General features: G+C 41.7%; 1 protein-coding gene across 3 annotated transcripts in view; it reads left to right on the forward strand.

Annotated features, from left to right (window-relative positions):
- Positions 1-14,421, forward strand: part of LOC147692367 (cytochrome P450 2G1-like) — a 518,353-nt gene that overhangs the window by 175,630 nt on the left and 328,302 nt on the right. For all 3 annotated transcript variants that reach the window (XM_086938591.1, XM_086938592.1, XM_086938590.1), the window contains exon 2: positions 12,677-12,876. In XM_086938591.1, the coding sequence (XP_086794717.1) occupies positions 12,700-12,876 (177 nt within the window). In that variant the 5' untranslated portion in view covers positions 12,677-12,699. The remainder of the gene's footprint in view (positions 1-12,676; positions 12,877-14,421) is intronic.

A 14,421-nucleotide genomic window follows, 5' to 3' on the forward strand; every position in this document is an offset into this window, starting at 1 on the left:
TAATTGAACAAACAATTGCATGGAATAAGCCTATACATGTCTGCCAGCAAGGGCAGTATGTCTCACAGTGGTAACAGCGTGGGGTGCCTAAGTAAGATTGCAGTGAGCTAGTGGTAGTGAATGGGGACGGGCGAGTCTTCAAGGAACAGCAATATACAGTAAAGTCCCAGCCAAATCCTTAATCTGCAGTAGCCATTTTGAATGGTAGGGAACAGTAATGATAAAAAAAATAGAAAAGGCATATGAAGTGATTTAATAATGTCAAAATCGTCATCCGGAAATGTTCTTAAGAAACCCTAGTTGGTGGATAACGAAGAAGGACATTGTGAAATGTAGCCTCAACATGTACATGTCAGGGCCAGATGCAGAACAAGGTGCATAGCCCACATGAGCCATACATATTGACAAGCTATCTGGACATCTTTCCATATACAGGCGGCACATACCTAAAATGGGAAGTGTACATTCTTTGTATATCCATAAGACATAATCTTTCTGGTTTATTCATGTCATGTAACAAGGAAACCGTTAACCTGAAAAATGCAGCATCAGGAGCTTTGAGAGGGCATTTCAACCCTTTGTATGCTCAAAGTACATGCGGCAGAGAAATAAGCTCCTAATTGTCTACTCACGGCATGAAAAAAAGGTTACAGTTGTGAATTCATAGTACATCAGGAAGATTGATATCAGAGACATCCAATCATTTACTCTGTTAAGGCCGCTGTGGCAACTGTCCGTTGTCAGGATCCATTTCAGTTCTTCTTTATTGAGAACTGCTGTGAGGTCACCTCCACGTTCTGTTACTGTTCCAACATCAATTACTTGCAATCACAAGTCATTTTTGCTATGGCCCAGTGTTTTGAAATGTTCCACTAGTGGTGTTTTTGCCACTTTGCATCTCAATTGGCTTCTGTGACGGCATATTCAAATCCTCACTTTTTGTGTAGTCTGCCCCCATATAAACCAAGTCACAAGGGTAGAAAGTGACATAATTTACATTCATAGTGTTGCAATTAGAGAAATGTGAAAGTACAGTTCTTACATTTTTGTGTACACATTTCTTTGTCTCAATTGTATATTCGCACACACTGCAATTTTCAAATTTGGATTGCCCATCAAGGGGGTCATACCCCAAACATCATGCAAAGTCCAGGTCGCTCTAGGGAATGGTAGGCATGGTCTCACTAAGTTACCTTTGATGTTCTTATTTTTGTGAAATGCATAAATGGGGCATTCAATTAACAACTCTCCTGCATTTAGTGGCGTAAATAGCTTTATTTGATTGGAGACGGGTGTGGACCTGGCAACTTGTACCATCTTTCTAGTATCATATCTTACTCTTGGGATCAAAAGTGCCTCTTGTAGAGTGTACCATGCCCTTTTAATGTATCTTGCAATCAATCTATCAATCTCCAGGGGGAAAACTCTAGGGAGTAGTTTAGTCTTCAAAGTTTCTTCTCTGTCTAAAAAAATCTTGTTTGAAGAAGCAGTTTCTTCTGATCCTAAGGAATTAGGAATTTGGGGGAGAACCACAACGTGCTCTGGGATGGTGACATGAAGATGGGCGTTCCTTTCTTTTGGTTTATGACATGTAGAGTTCGCCACATGGCTTCTGATCATCAGATCCAAAAAAGAGATCCCCTCTCCGCTGTATTGGAAGGTGAACTTCAAATCTTTACAGTTAGTGATTTGCCATGTAACAAATGTGGGGAGCATCTCTGTATTCCCTCTCCAAATCAAAAACATTTCATTAATATATCGCTTTCAGTCATTATGTTGTCATGAAATGGGTAGTTATCAGAGAAAATTGCTGCAGTGTCCAAGTTATCAATGAACTAAATGGCGAAGTTGGGAGCATAGGCCACTACCATGGATGTTCCCTGAATCTGCTGGTAAAATCTGCCATCAAACTTTAAAAAGGATCAAATGTAGTAGTTCAAGAATAAAGTCAGTAGGAACTATATGTGGACGTGTACGCTTCTCAAGGGTTTGTCAAATAACCTCTAGCCCATCACTTTGAGGGATATTCATATAGAAGGATTTTATATCAGGTGTGCAGAGCAGGCACATAATATAGTCAAAGGCCATATGTACGATCTGGTTATATCAGGTGCATGCTATCTTTAACATACCATTCTGTGATCAGCACAAAGCCATATAAATAATCAATGTACCTACACATTGAAAAAAAAATGAATGAGATCAAGAAGCCATTATTGGGGGAGTGGATCCAAATCTGTGCTCAAGATTTTAGAGAACAATTTATACTCTGGGGGGCTTATTTACAACCCCCTTGAGCTGCTGGTGCCTCACTTTTATTATGAGAAAAAGTGACGTACCGGCGGCGCAAGGGGCTTGGAAATAAGCCCCCATACATAGTAGCTCTTAGCCCCACTGGAGTGCACCTCAAATGAAGCTCATTCCACCACATGATAATTACAGAAAGGATTTCAAAATCAGAATTGTCATCAAACTTAATATACAGTATCCATTTTCGTTCCACAATGTCATTCATGCTTTCCGAGAGATTGCGGGAGAACATGGCGGCCGCAGGCTAGTGCGGTGCGCGCGCTGAACGCCGAGCTCCGCACCACGGAGCTGCTCTTCCTGCTTCATCTCTTCTGAAGCCCTGACATGACGGAATCCACGCCGTCCTTACCTGCTGGGGGTCCGGGCATGTAACCACGGTGTTGTATGCCGTGTGTGTCTTGGCGTGATCACCGTGTCTCCGGAGCGTTTGCCTGCACGTCTGTCTGCAGCCTGTGGGGTCCAGTGTTGGCTTGGTGTTCCTTCACTTCACGGATGTGTCACGCTTCACGATCTCCTCCCAGCAGCTCTCCGCCCCTCCAGGGCTTGTGGCACAGGGCAGCCGTGGAGCTACGTCGGGGGCGCTCGGCGAGGGGACAGCAGAGAGGTAGGCTGGGCTGTGCAGGCTCAGGGGGAGCGGAGGTTCAGCTACTTCAGAAACAAGGTGGCGAAGCTGCTTTCCCTGTTCAAACTAGACGGGAGCAGGAGACAACGACTGGAGGAGACTTAGTCTCAATAATTAGAGAAAAGAGTCGGGAGGGGGTTAATGTTAGCCCGGGAGCTTTTGTGAACCAGAGGAGTGAGAAAGACAAGACAGACAAGGAAATCTCCCAGAGAGGGGGCTGTGCCAAAAATGTTAGCTCGGTAATAGGGAACCTGGAGAGGATACAAGGGGTCAGTAGAAGGCTACTACAAATCCCAGAATCCCCTGTTTTAGAGGCAGCGCCAGCAATTGATCCCTCTACATCCACTCTGATAGCAACCGAGCCCTTAACTTCTACTTCTACTCTCAAGGATTTAGTAAAGGGGAAGGAAAAGGAGAAGCTAAATCAGAAATCCAAATCAAAACCCAAAGGGAAAAGAAATACAAAACACAGTAATTCCAGTCCTCAGGGGGGCACGAAAGCTTCGGCTCAGCATGCAACGCTGGGAAAGTAACTCCCTCTTTGCGCTCTTTTTTTAAAGTATTGCCTCAGGTTCTAGATTTGGTACCTGTTAATAATCTGGTTGAGAGTGTTGAGAGTGTCGACATAGGTGCCCCATCTGGTATTTTGCCGGTAAACAACACTGACTCGAACATCTATAGCCCCACCAGGGTCCCTGAAATTCCCGGTTTACCCACTTTAGTCACAGTAATGGCTAATTCACTGTCCCCGTCACCATCTAGTACATTAGTAGACACCCTGGAAAACGACGGAGAGGGGCAAGCTTCGATCCTCACAGACGATTTACGAAGTTTAACAGATCAGGAAGAAAAGCGAGACAGCCCTATTAACTTAACCAACACCGAGTCTGCATTGGAGGCTCTGGTTGCCTCGATTGCCTCAATGAGAGTCGAGATCCGCAACAACTTTTTGGTCTCCAAAGCCAACCAGAACGATATTCGGGCATCATGTGAGGCACTAGAGCGGAAAGTAGATGGTCTGGGAGAAAGAACAGAGGCACTTGAGAGCTCAGCCGGAGTAATGAAAGCTAACTTAGATGCAGCTGAGTCCAAGATCCAATCTCTACGGAGAGAAGGGGACGCAATGAAAGACAGACTGGAATCATTAGAGAATTATTCACGCAGAAACAACTTGCGCCTCTTGAAAATTCCGGAGGGGAAGGAAGGTGGAGATCTCAAGGGATTTACAGTTAAACTCCTGAAGGAATCCCTAAACCTCGAGGAGACAGTAGAGGAGTTGAACAAAGATATACAGAGAATCCATCGAGATCCTTTCCGTCTGAACGCTGGTAGAACTAAAGCCAGGAAAGTTCTTATAAATTTCCTGACTTACGCCTTGAAGAAGAAAATTCTGAATGTGGCACTCAGTCTTAAAACTGTAAAAGACCCTGATTTCCCTTTTGAAGTCCGCTCTGATCTGTCTAAGACCACGCTTGACAGGCAGTGGGAGCTGGGCCAAATGATGGACAAATTTAGAGCGGCTGGTGCAACAGTTCAAATGAGGTTCCCGGCGTTCTTACGTGTTATGTACAATAACAAGACGCATAATGTTAGATCCTCCTTCGAGGCGGAAGAACTTTTGGAAAGTATTCGTAATCACTCTCAGGGTAAACAGTGACCAGAACCAGTAAGCCCCTTTTCTCTACTGCATTGCATTGCACTAGCACCAGTTGTATTATAAAGGGGCAATACATAGGCTTATAAGGGCTACAGGAAGCCTTTTAAGGAAGGAAGGATGAGAAGACACAGATATGGGCATCTCTTCTATCAAATTAAAAATGGAAAAAAATAAAAAATATTTAAAAAAAAGAATAAAAAGGTAAATAAGTAATTAAATAACAAATAAATAATCACATAAAGGAAAAAAAAAAGTAAACATTTTTTTCTTTACATGAATAAACACAACTAAAGGAGAAAATAATGAAGCATCAGGTATAAGGCCCTGTACAGGAAAATATACAGGTAAATTCTTCTTTAGTTTTTGCAGGATGAGCACTCTGTGGTGAGGGAGGAGAAGGCGCAGTCGGCGCAAAGCCGGCCTGACATCTGGTCGGAGTAGGTATGGGAGGGTTCTCCAAGGGGGGGGGGGAGCTGGAAGCTGGTGGGGGGGGCACAAAAATCCAAAATAATCCTCAGAAGTCAGGTCCTCGAAGACTAGGCTCTTTAATAAACAACTCAATTGCCATAAGCAAGATAAATAAAGCTCAATCAGGCAATAACTTTGATGACGACAATAGAGAGTCAAACGCTAGGGAGGGATGCGACAAATGACCTCAATTCAGTTTTTATCTTGGAATGTCAATGGTCTACGCGTTCGAGGGAGAAGAGAACGTATCTTACAATATCTACGAGATTCCCCAGCGCAGATCGTTGTCATCCAAGAATCACATCTTCTAAAAAGCGAGGCCAGCGAGATACTGAAAAAACAGAAGTGGATTGACAAATTCATCAGTACTGACCACAACGCCAATATAAGAGGAATTCTCTTAATTTGTAAAAAAGCTGCAAAGGTGCAGATTCTTAACTTCAACGAGGACAACAGTGGAAGATGGCTGTTAGTTAAGTTGTCTATTGATGGATGGGTGTGTAACCTTGTCGGTTACTATGGTCCCAACATAGACGACCCATCCTTCTTAGAAATAGTCAGGAACAATTTAATTACCACCTCGGAACCTATAATATGGACGGGGGATTTCAATGTCATATTGAACCCTAAACTAGATAAATCCACCTATCACGGGAGACATAAAAGTCATCCTCCATCCAAAGCCAGGCAGTCTCTCAAAGAGATTATGGAGCAAATAGGTCTGGCAGATTTATGGAGAGAAAGGGCGGGCTCTAAACAAGGGGTATCTTTTAGGAACCTAAAATATAAACATACCTCAAGAATCGACTTTGCCTTGTTCAGTTATAGCCTTCAAAACTCTATATCCAGCATTAAGTATCTGCCCTCCCACTTATCTGACCATTCGGCACTCTCATTTACATTAAAACTCCCAGGTCAAGTCAAACATCCCTCTTGGTCATTTGATCGCACCATTTTACTAGAATCGGAGGAAGTGACATACTTAAGGATGGAAACGAGCTCATTCCTTGAAACAAACCTAGGTTCAGCCTCTCTTGTTACAGTCTGGGAAGCTTTAAAAGCCTACCTGAGAGGGTGTATCACAAATAGAGCCTCGTATCTGAGGAAAGTCTCTCTATCGAAAATTCAAACTCTCGAAATGGAATTAGAGAAAATCGAGCAGAGACTGGTGGCATCATCCGGGTCAATACAAGATCAAAATAATCTCTCTGATCTGAGAAATCGGCTGGACAATATATTACAAGAGAGAGTAACTAAGAGGTGGGAGGCTAGCAAAATTTCAAATTTTGAATTCGAGGAAACAGCGGGCATGTTTTTTTGGCATGGAGGGTTAAAGCAGATCAGGCCAAAAGTCATATTAGAGGGATAAAGGCTGAAGGCGAAAATGATCTTAGAACATCAAACCAAGAAATTAGTATCGCCTTTAAGGAATTCTTTGAGGAAATATACAGGGAAGATACCCCTGATAACCAACAGTTAAGAGATATATGGTTAAACCAGATTACTTTACCTTCCCTGTCACCCATACAACGTGATGGGATCGAGATGGATATCTATGAAATAGAAGTAAGGAGGGTCATTCTGTCACTTAAACATGGTAAAGCTGCAGGTCCGGATGGACTTCCCGGGGAATTATACCGTGTTTTGGTTGACGAAATCGCCCCTACTTTAACAGTCCTCTTCAACGATATCTTGAGGGAGGGCTTCGAGCCTCCTAGATCATGGAGTGAGACTACCATAGTATTGATTCCCAAATCCGGCAAAGACCCAACCCTATGTGGATCATATCACCCAATATCTCTATTGAACAGTGATTATAAGATCTTCACGTCCATATTAGCATCTAGAGTGGGCTCAGTAGTGGGGAAATAATTCACCAGGACCAGAAGGGATTTATTAAAGGCCGCCAGCTTTCTGATCTAACGTACGACCTCGTAGGGGCAATTGACATCGCCTCAGCCTTCTCCCTCCTGTTGGCAACACTCACCTTAGACGCAGCTAAAGCCTTCGATAGGGTAAATTGGGCCTACCTCAATGACGTGTTGAAGAAATTCAACTTCGGGGAGAGATTTTGTCGTACTATCAAACTTATGTACAACTTACCATCAGCCCGGCTCTTAATAAATGGCACACTGTCTGAGGCATTGGGGATTTCGAGAGGCACTAGGCAGGGTTGCCCGCTTTCCCCCCTCCTCTTCTATCTGTACATCGAACCGTTTGCAGAAGTCTTAAGACGAGATGTACTCATTCCATCTTTCAGGTTTGGAGAGTGGGAAAAGCGGGTAGCTCTTTATGCAGACGATATCATAATCTTTACTTCAGACCCAGAGACAACATTCCCAGAGGTAATAAGGAGAGCCAAAGAGTTTGGCCGTATCTCAGGCTATGAGATTAACCCAAGTAAAACCGATATCATGGCTTGGAACATTCCTGACTTACAGTTAACCGTAACCAACTCGATGAGATATCTGGGTATTCGGATAGTCCACGACATCGACAAAATCGCTCAAGTTAATCTCGCGAGAGTTTCTAATGAAAGCAAGAAACTCTTAAAATCCTGGGCTAGTCTTCCACTGACTGTCCTCGGCAGAATAAGTCTGATGAAGATGTCCATTCTCCCTAAATTCACTTTTATTTTTAGCACTATCCCTCTCGCTTTTGATAATGTGGCCTTGGAGAAATGCCAAAGAGAGCTTAATTCTTTTGTATGGTGTTACAAATCGGCAAGAGTGGCATGGAAGAAACTGGGAAGGAGGAGGGAAAAGGGGGGATTGTCTCTGCCTGATTTGCAGTATTATGCGTGGGCTTTCCAATTGTCTCACTCAAGAATGCTCTTAAAAGTCCCAACTAATACATCTATAGGTCTCATGTTTAATGCGATGCTGACCGGAGCCGGTTTACCAACTAATGGCTATATGTTCAAATACGGTGATCAGAAATATTTCAAAAAAGTTAAATTAAAAATTCTTATGTCCCAAGCGAAGACCTGGTTTCATAGAAGGAGGAAACTAGGATTGCAATATTACTCTAACTTTGCACCCATTTGGGAATCTCCGGGTTTGCCGCTTTGTCTGGAAGACAGGCTGGCAACTCCGCTGAGAGAAGGAGGAATAGCAACATGGGGAGATCTGTTGGTAGGCGAATCATTGAGGCCTTGGGAGGAGTTAAGGGACCAACTGGGCTCAGAGTTTTCGAGGTTTAAATTTTTACAAATAAACAGTTGGTTTAAAGCAATGAACAGGTCAGGGGTAACATTTGGGAAGTGCAGCTCCACTGAAGAGAAATTGGTAGGAAGACCAGGAGGGGGTAAAGAAGTCTCGCAGTGGTACTGGAGTCTGTTAGAAGAGATAGATGGAGAATTTATCCTCCCGGAACAGCTATGGGGCATAGAATTTGGGGCCCAGATTATTGAAATCTGGCAGAAATCCTGCACCCTGCTATATAAATGTGTTAAACCGGCATGGCTTAGGCGCAACCATTTTTTCACGATACATCGAGCCTATTTTACCCCCTTAAAACTGTCTAAATTCGTTCCAGGGAAGAAATGCAATAAATGCAATTACATCGCAGCTTCAGACATTCACATGTTTATAGACTGCCCTAACCTATTGCAGTTCTGGAATGAGGTTAAAGCGACCCTGGATTCTATTCTTAACATCTCGATTTCTCTAACACTCCCCCTGGTTATTTTCGGATGGGACAACAGTATAAAGGGCCATGCAAGGACATTTCTGTTTTATGCAATACTACTTGCAAGAAGAGAGATATGCAAGGTTTGGATTGAAAAAACACCACCAACACATGCAAACTGGTTAACATCTTTGTATACAACCTCTAAAACTGACATGTTGAGATCAGGTGGCTCACGTAACCGGGTGTTTTGGAACTATTTGGTTCAGTGGAAGCAATAGCCGGGTTTTTTTTTTGGTTTTTTCTTCCCCGGTCCAATGATTATGCCTTAGTAACTCCAAGAACTAGGCCCCCTCCGGTTGGCTCCAAGGCTAGTTCAACTGGTGTAACACCAAGGTTGGAGTCACACCCCGTCCTCTCTTCAGGCCATCTTTGCCGAGGGCAACCAATCGCATTATCAAGGGCAGCAGGAGGCCTGCACTCTGAGTAACAAATGCTTGGCAATTGGAGGCTGAATAAGAGGAGGATCAGGCAAATGAGAAAAAAAAAAAAAAAAAACAATGTCATTCATGGGCTATGTATCATTAATTTCTTATTATACATCAAGCAATCACACATCAAGATATTAATGAAATTTCAGGTCTGGTTAACAAGTTAAAGAAATCTTTGCACCATCAACCAAAAGGATATTTGGTTAACCTCCAAATCTAAACTCAAAGGGAGTTGTGTGGCATGCTTCATGCTCTCAAAAACTTTTCATCACATTCTTAACCATGTTATGGAGTCGAAATGATGTTGAGATTTATGAATCTGTTTCTATGGGTTCACAAATCCAGTGGTATGAGAGCTAGAATGCATGTTTAGGCCTCTGGTGTATTTTAATAGCTGCCATTTTTATTTTTTTACGTATGGTAGTGTGGCAACAAAATAACCAACTTAGCTAATTGATGGGGTGAGGCAATCCTCAGAAGTGGAGAAGAGGAGGTGCACTTTGCCCGGTCATGAAATTGCCTTGTTGATATATTTTTTGTGTTGGCAACAATGGCTTTCTCCTTGTCCACATCCTCCTCAATTAGCTCCTGCTTCTAATCCTACTTTTCTCTTCTTGTTGATCAGCGCTAGCTGCTTGCGTGGAGGAGGACTAGATTCTCTCCTGACATGGTTGTGACTTCAGCTTGTAAATGGCTCTACATCATTGCTCCATACAATGTCATCAGTACATTGAAGATTTCAGCAGGTGAGGTCAATTAAGTCCAGCTGTCAACATTTTAACACAATATTTTAATAGACATTGTTATACAAATAAAAAGTACAGTTATAAACATGTTTGCAAAAAAATAACATTATAAAATTAAGGGTTGATTCAGGGATAGAATGAAATCTCTGCAATGTGAACTCATCAGCTCCACCCACATATCTTTGCGTTTAGGAAATCCTCCATGTTCTGGCTTTACCAATGTGACTCCAGATTAAGCAGCTGAAGAGATATAAATTATCTACACTGATTATTATACCTCTATAACATTAATCATGAACAAAAATGTTGACACATTAGAGATACGTCTGAGAAAGAAAAATAAACAACAGAAATCAACTGACTTTTAAAAGTTGATGTGCTTTAAAAATAGATTTATTGGGACTTTTTGACTAGACTAATGATGAAATACCAGAGAAAAGAACATAGGTTCCCAGATTTACCAGACCAGACAGTGGTATAGGGCCTTATAGCTCCAGCAAGGATGCCATGTGATGTCATCAGTGCTGATATTTTGAGGTAGATACTGCTGTCTGACTGAAGCTGACAGAGAGAGAGACATACATAGGTCATCCAAAATCATACAAGAAAGTTCCATATAAAAAGGTTTAAACACACATTTTTAGGTACACAAAAAAATCCTTTTCTATACGTTAAGATAAGGCTTAATGGATGTCTTAAAATGCTACTCTTATATTTGAAGTCTAGGTGCCATTTGATAAGACAATAAAAAAAATCATAACATATTGAGCTTGGGGCCAAATGGAATGTTTATCAGTCTCTACCATCCGTCTGCTGTGTGGTACTAGTCGGAGGGTCAGTGCACTGCAATGAGCAGAAGTCATAGTTGTGGCAAGTGATCAAAGTAGCAACACATGGTCTTAACGTTTTTAAAATATGAATATGTTATAGGGTAAAAGCATATATGTCAAGGTTACATTTGACCAATTAAAAATTATTTAAGGAACATTATGAAATATAGTGTTAAAATGTAACTAAACATAAGGATATTCCTGTGTGCAGATGGGTGGCATTGCAGGTATTGCCTTGCGTGTTGCCCTGTTCACATTGCAATGACTCCTGCTGCAGCTAAACCAACCAATCAACTTGAAAGAGTTGCTGTGTGAGAGGATTATAAAAGAAAGACATTATAACACTTAATAATAGATGGGGGTTGTGTCAGAGGGTGTTTTAGTGTACTACATATATGATGTGTGCCAAACAATGCATGTATGAGTAAAGGACAGATATGAGTGAGTAATTGTAGGTTTGCTTTTAGAGAGCGAGAGAGAGAGAAATTGGTGAGGTTTAGATACGTTCCTGGCACCACATTAGTGGTGTCAGAAAAAAGGCAGATCATGTAGCAAGTAGGGCTGCATTGTAGAGAGGACAGCCTTTTCAAGGGAAGTGTGAGGGAGACCTAATCCAATTATAGAAGCTCATAAGGACGTACTTGCTCAATATATTTATATAGATCACATCTCTTGGTGCAATTAAGAATGCTGAATTCAATGGTTGAAACAGGAGTTACAATTGGAGCACTGGCAGACAGATATTTTCCAGAAACATGTAAAAACATACCTAGGTGACATGCAATGGGTTGGAACAAATGAAGATGGGCATTTCCCCTTCTTGTCTGAATAAAACTTCTCTTTTGAGACTGGATTCTGCCCAAGGTTCTGAAAACGAAAAAGCAGCAAGCTGTTGACTGGGTGGTAGAATTTCATTGGCCAGCTGAAATTAAACCTTTAAAACAGAGTTGTGAAACCTCTAACCAGTTTTGTAGTCTTTTTTGAAAGGTTGCAGTGCTAACTGAAACTGTTTCGAAGTTTTGAATTTGACATTTTTCCCACATCATGAGGCCTGGAACAGCCTCCCAAACCTTCCTAAAATAAGGCACTTCCTCAGTGACTTCAATTCACTATTTTTACTATACTGAGCTTTTTGGGATGGCGGCTCAAGGCTAGAGTGGGGTTGCTTTCTGAACACATTCAAGCTTGTGGAGCCTTTTTGATCTACAGCTTCAAGACACGGTCCTGGTGAAAATGTCAACCTGCGGAAATGTTTCCAAGTCTGAAAGCAAAGCCTTTCTGCACTGCAGCACCACCAAAAAGGTTTCAACTGTGCTGCCTTATAGACCAGCCACAGAAGATGTCTACGTCACAGTCAACTATTTGGTTGACACGTGTAATTTCTTGACACTTCTCTGTAAATCCAATAAGATAACATTGAGCATTTATTTCTTTCATTCATTACTTTTGATTCCTATTTTAATTTTTATTGTACCATGTTCTTGTTAATTGTACTCACATTTCAAACTAACTAACTTTGTCATTCTTAACATTTCTTTTCACTTGCTGTAGTTTGTATTGACCAGTTACCACTGAAAACTAGAGTGGGAGATTGGAGAAATTTATCCTACGATGAATGTCATTGTATCTGCATGCTGGGTGCTTAAATGTGTCTGCCCCATCTAGGCTTTTTAGCAATCTGCTAGGGGAGTACAGTTAGTTAAGTTCGCTATTGCCCTTCTACTGTATACCCCCTTGGCATCTTTCTCTAACTGACAACTTTTCTCCACAACTTTCCATCAATCCTCATAAGAACCAGCACATCCCTCTCATTCTCTTCCACTGCCTTCTGGTAATGATCTTTAGTTTTGCTGCATTCATTTATAATGGGAACAACATGAATGTATGAAACCACTAACATATGTGTGTGGTGTATTTTTCAGAACTGGCCACGTTATTTTCCGTCATGGATCTCTCAGGAGCAGTAACCCTTTTCCTTGCAACTTGCATTTGCTTCATGTTCCTCTTATTGTGGAGAAGAAAGAATACTTGCAGCAAACTGCCCCCTGGACCATATCCTTTTCCTTTCATTGGGAATGCATTGCAGTTGTCAGGAGGAGAAGTGGTCCAGACACTTCAGAGGGTGAGTTTGCTTATAAGACATTTAAGTAAGAAGCTATTTACAATGGCACATGATATTGCAACAATAAGAAAAATAAACGTCAGTGGATTGAAACATGGTCCCAAAAGTAATAATGGGTGGAGTCTTTGCACTGGTTGAATTAGAGGTCAGCTACATTTAAACTGAAGCATTTTGGCCACTTTATCAAGTCTATGCTGCTGAGTAAAAATGGTGCTGGTAAAGTTGTAGGTTTTATTTAAAACTTACAATTCACACTAAATGTCTATAATTATGTTATTCTTTCAATACTTTCATAAAGTTCTGCCATGCCTCCTCTTATTTCACCACTGGAGTATAATCCACTTGAAATATTGTCACAAACAACGTTTGTAGTGAGGAGTTCCACAAATACCAGTCCTTGTAATCTAGGGCTTAGCTTGAATAACTGTGGTTTCGTATCTTGTGAAACAGAGTGCAGGAACTGATGAACAGATGCTTGAGCTCCTGGACCAACCATTACCATGTGTGAGCAGATTTCTTTCCCCCAGAATTCCTATGCCCTCCTCGTGACAGTGGTTATATTTATTGGAAAGCAGCACAATGCACAATTTGTACCAAGAATAGGACATCATTCCAGTAGAAAATATCTTGTGCGCTAGAAATGTAATCTTCTGCCACAACTTCATGCCTCTTTGTATCACTTTGCATGACTATGTTGCGGCACAAACTCTAAGTAAATGTGCCCTGCATGTGTGTTGCACTGCGTATTACACATCCAATAAGTGGAACGTTAAACAGTTGTCTAGGTATAGGATTTGTACTAGATGGGTACCAATCCACTGCAAAGGGTATACCTCCTGTACCTATTGTAGTACCTACTCTAGACATTGCATACAATCCTTTGAACAATGGTGCTCTGGCTGTGCAGGGAGCTAGGCTTCATGTTTGTGCACTGGGAAGAGAGACCGCAGCAAGCCATTTTTAGTAACTATGGTCTGGCTTGTCGTTTTTCCACTTGTGTACTAGAGCATAAAACTTTAAATGTTGTACAACATTGCACTGAAATTTAGTTAATGTGATGTTGGAGAGTGGCTTTTACCACATAAACTGGCACAGAAATGTGCTGTCTGAAATAGCAAGATAAACGTCTAAAAATGAGGGAATTGAGAAAGGAGTGACACTATTTATTCAAACAACTAAACAATAAATGTAAAAAAAACGTCATTAATCAAAAATAACACCACGCAGTCTAGTAAGTAACAAGTGTCAAAGACACATCGCAGATCATGAGCAAACACATGACATCTAGTAAGTTTAAAACTGCGCCAATGGAAGGAAAGAGAGAGAGAGATAGCTGGCCGCCATGTTCCCCAGGGACCTCATGTGACTTAACAACTGCCTGTAGATATAGTGTGGGGTGGAAACACGATGATGAATGGGGGGGGGGGGGGGGTAGATCCGGTCCTGGAGGAGGTGGTCGCCTTGAAATTCTATGTTGGAATGTGAATGGTCTGAGAGTCCAAAGAAGACAGTGCCTGGTCTTGCAATATCTTAAGGACAGTTCAG

The sequence above is a fragment of the Lissotriton vulgaris genome, chromosome 9 (genome assembly GCF_964263255.1).
Source record: "Lissotriton vulgaris chromosome 9, aLisVul1.2, whole genome shotgun sequence".
Lineage (NCBI taxonomy): Eukaryota > Metazoa > Chordata > Amphibia > Caudata > Salamandridae > Lissotriton > Lissotriton vulgaris.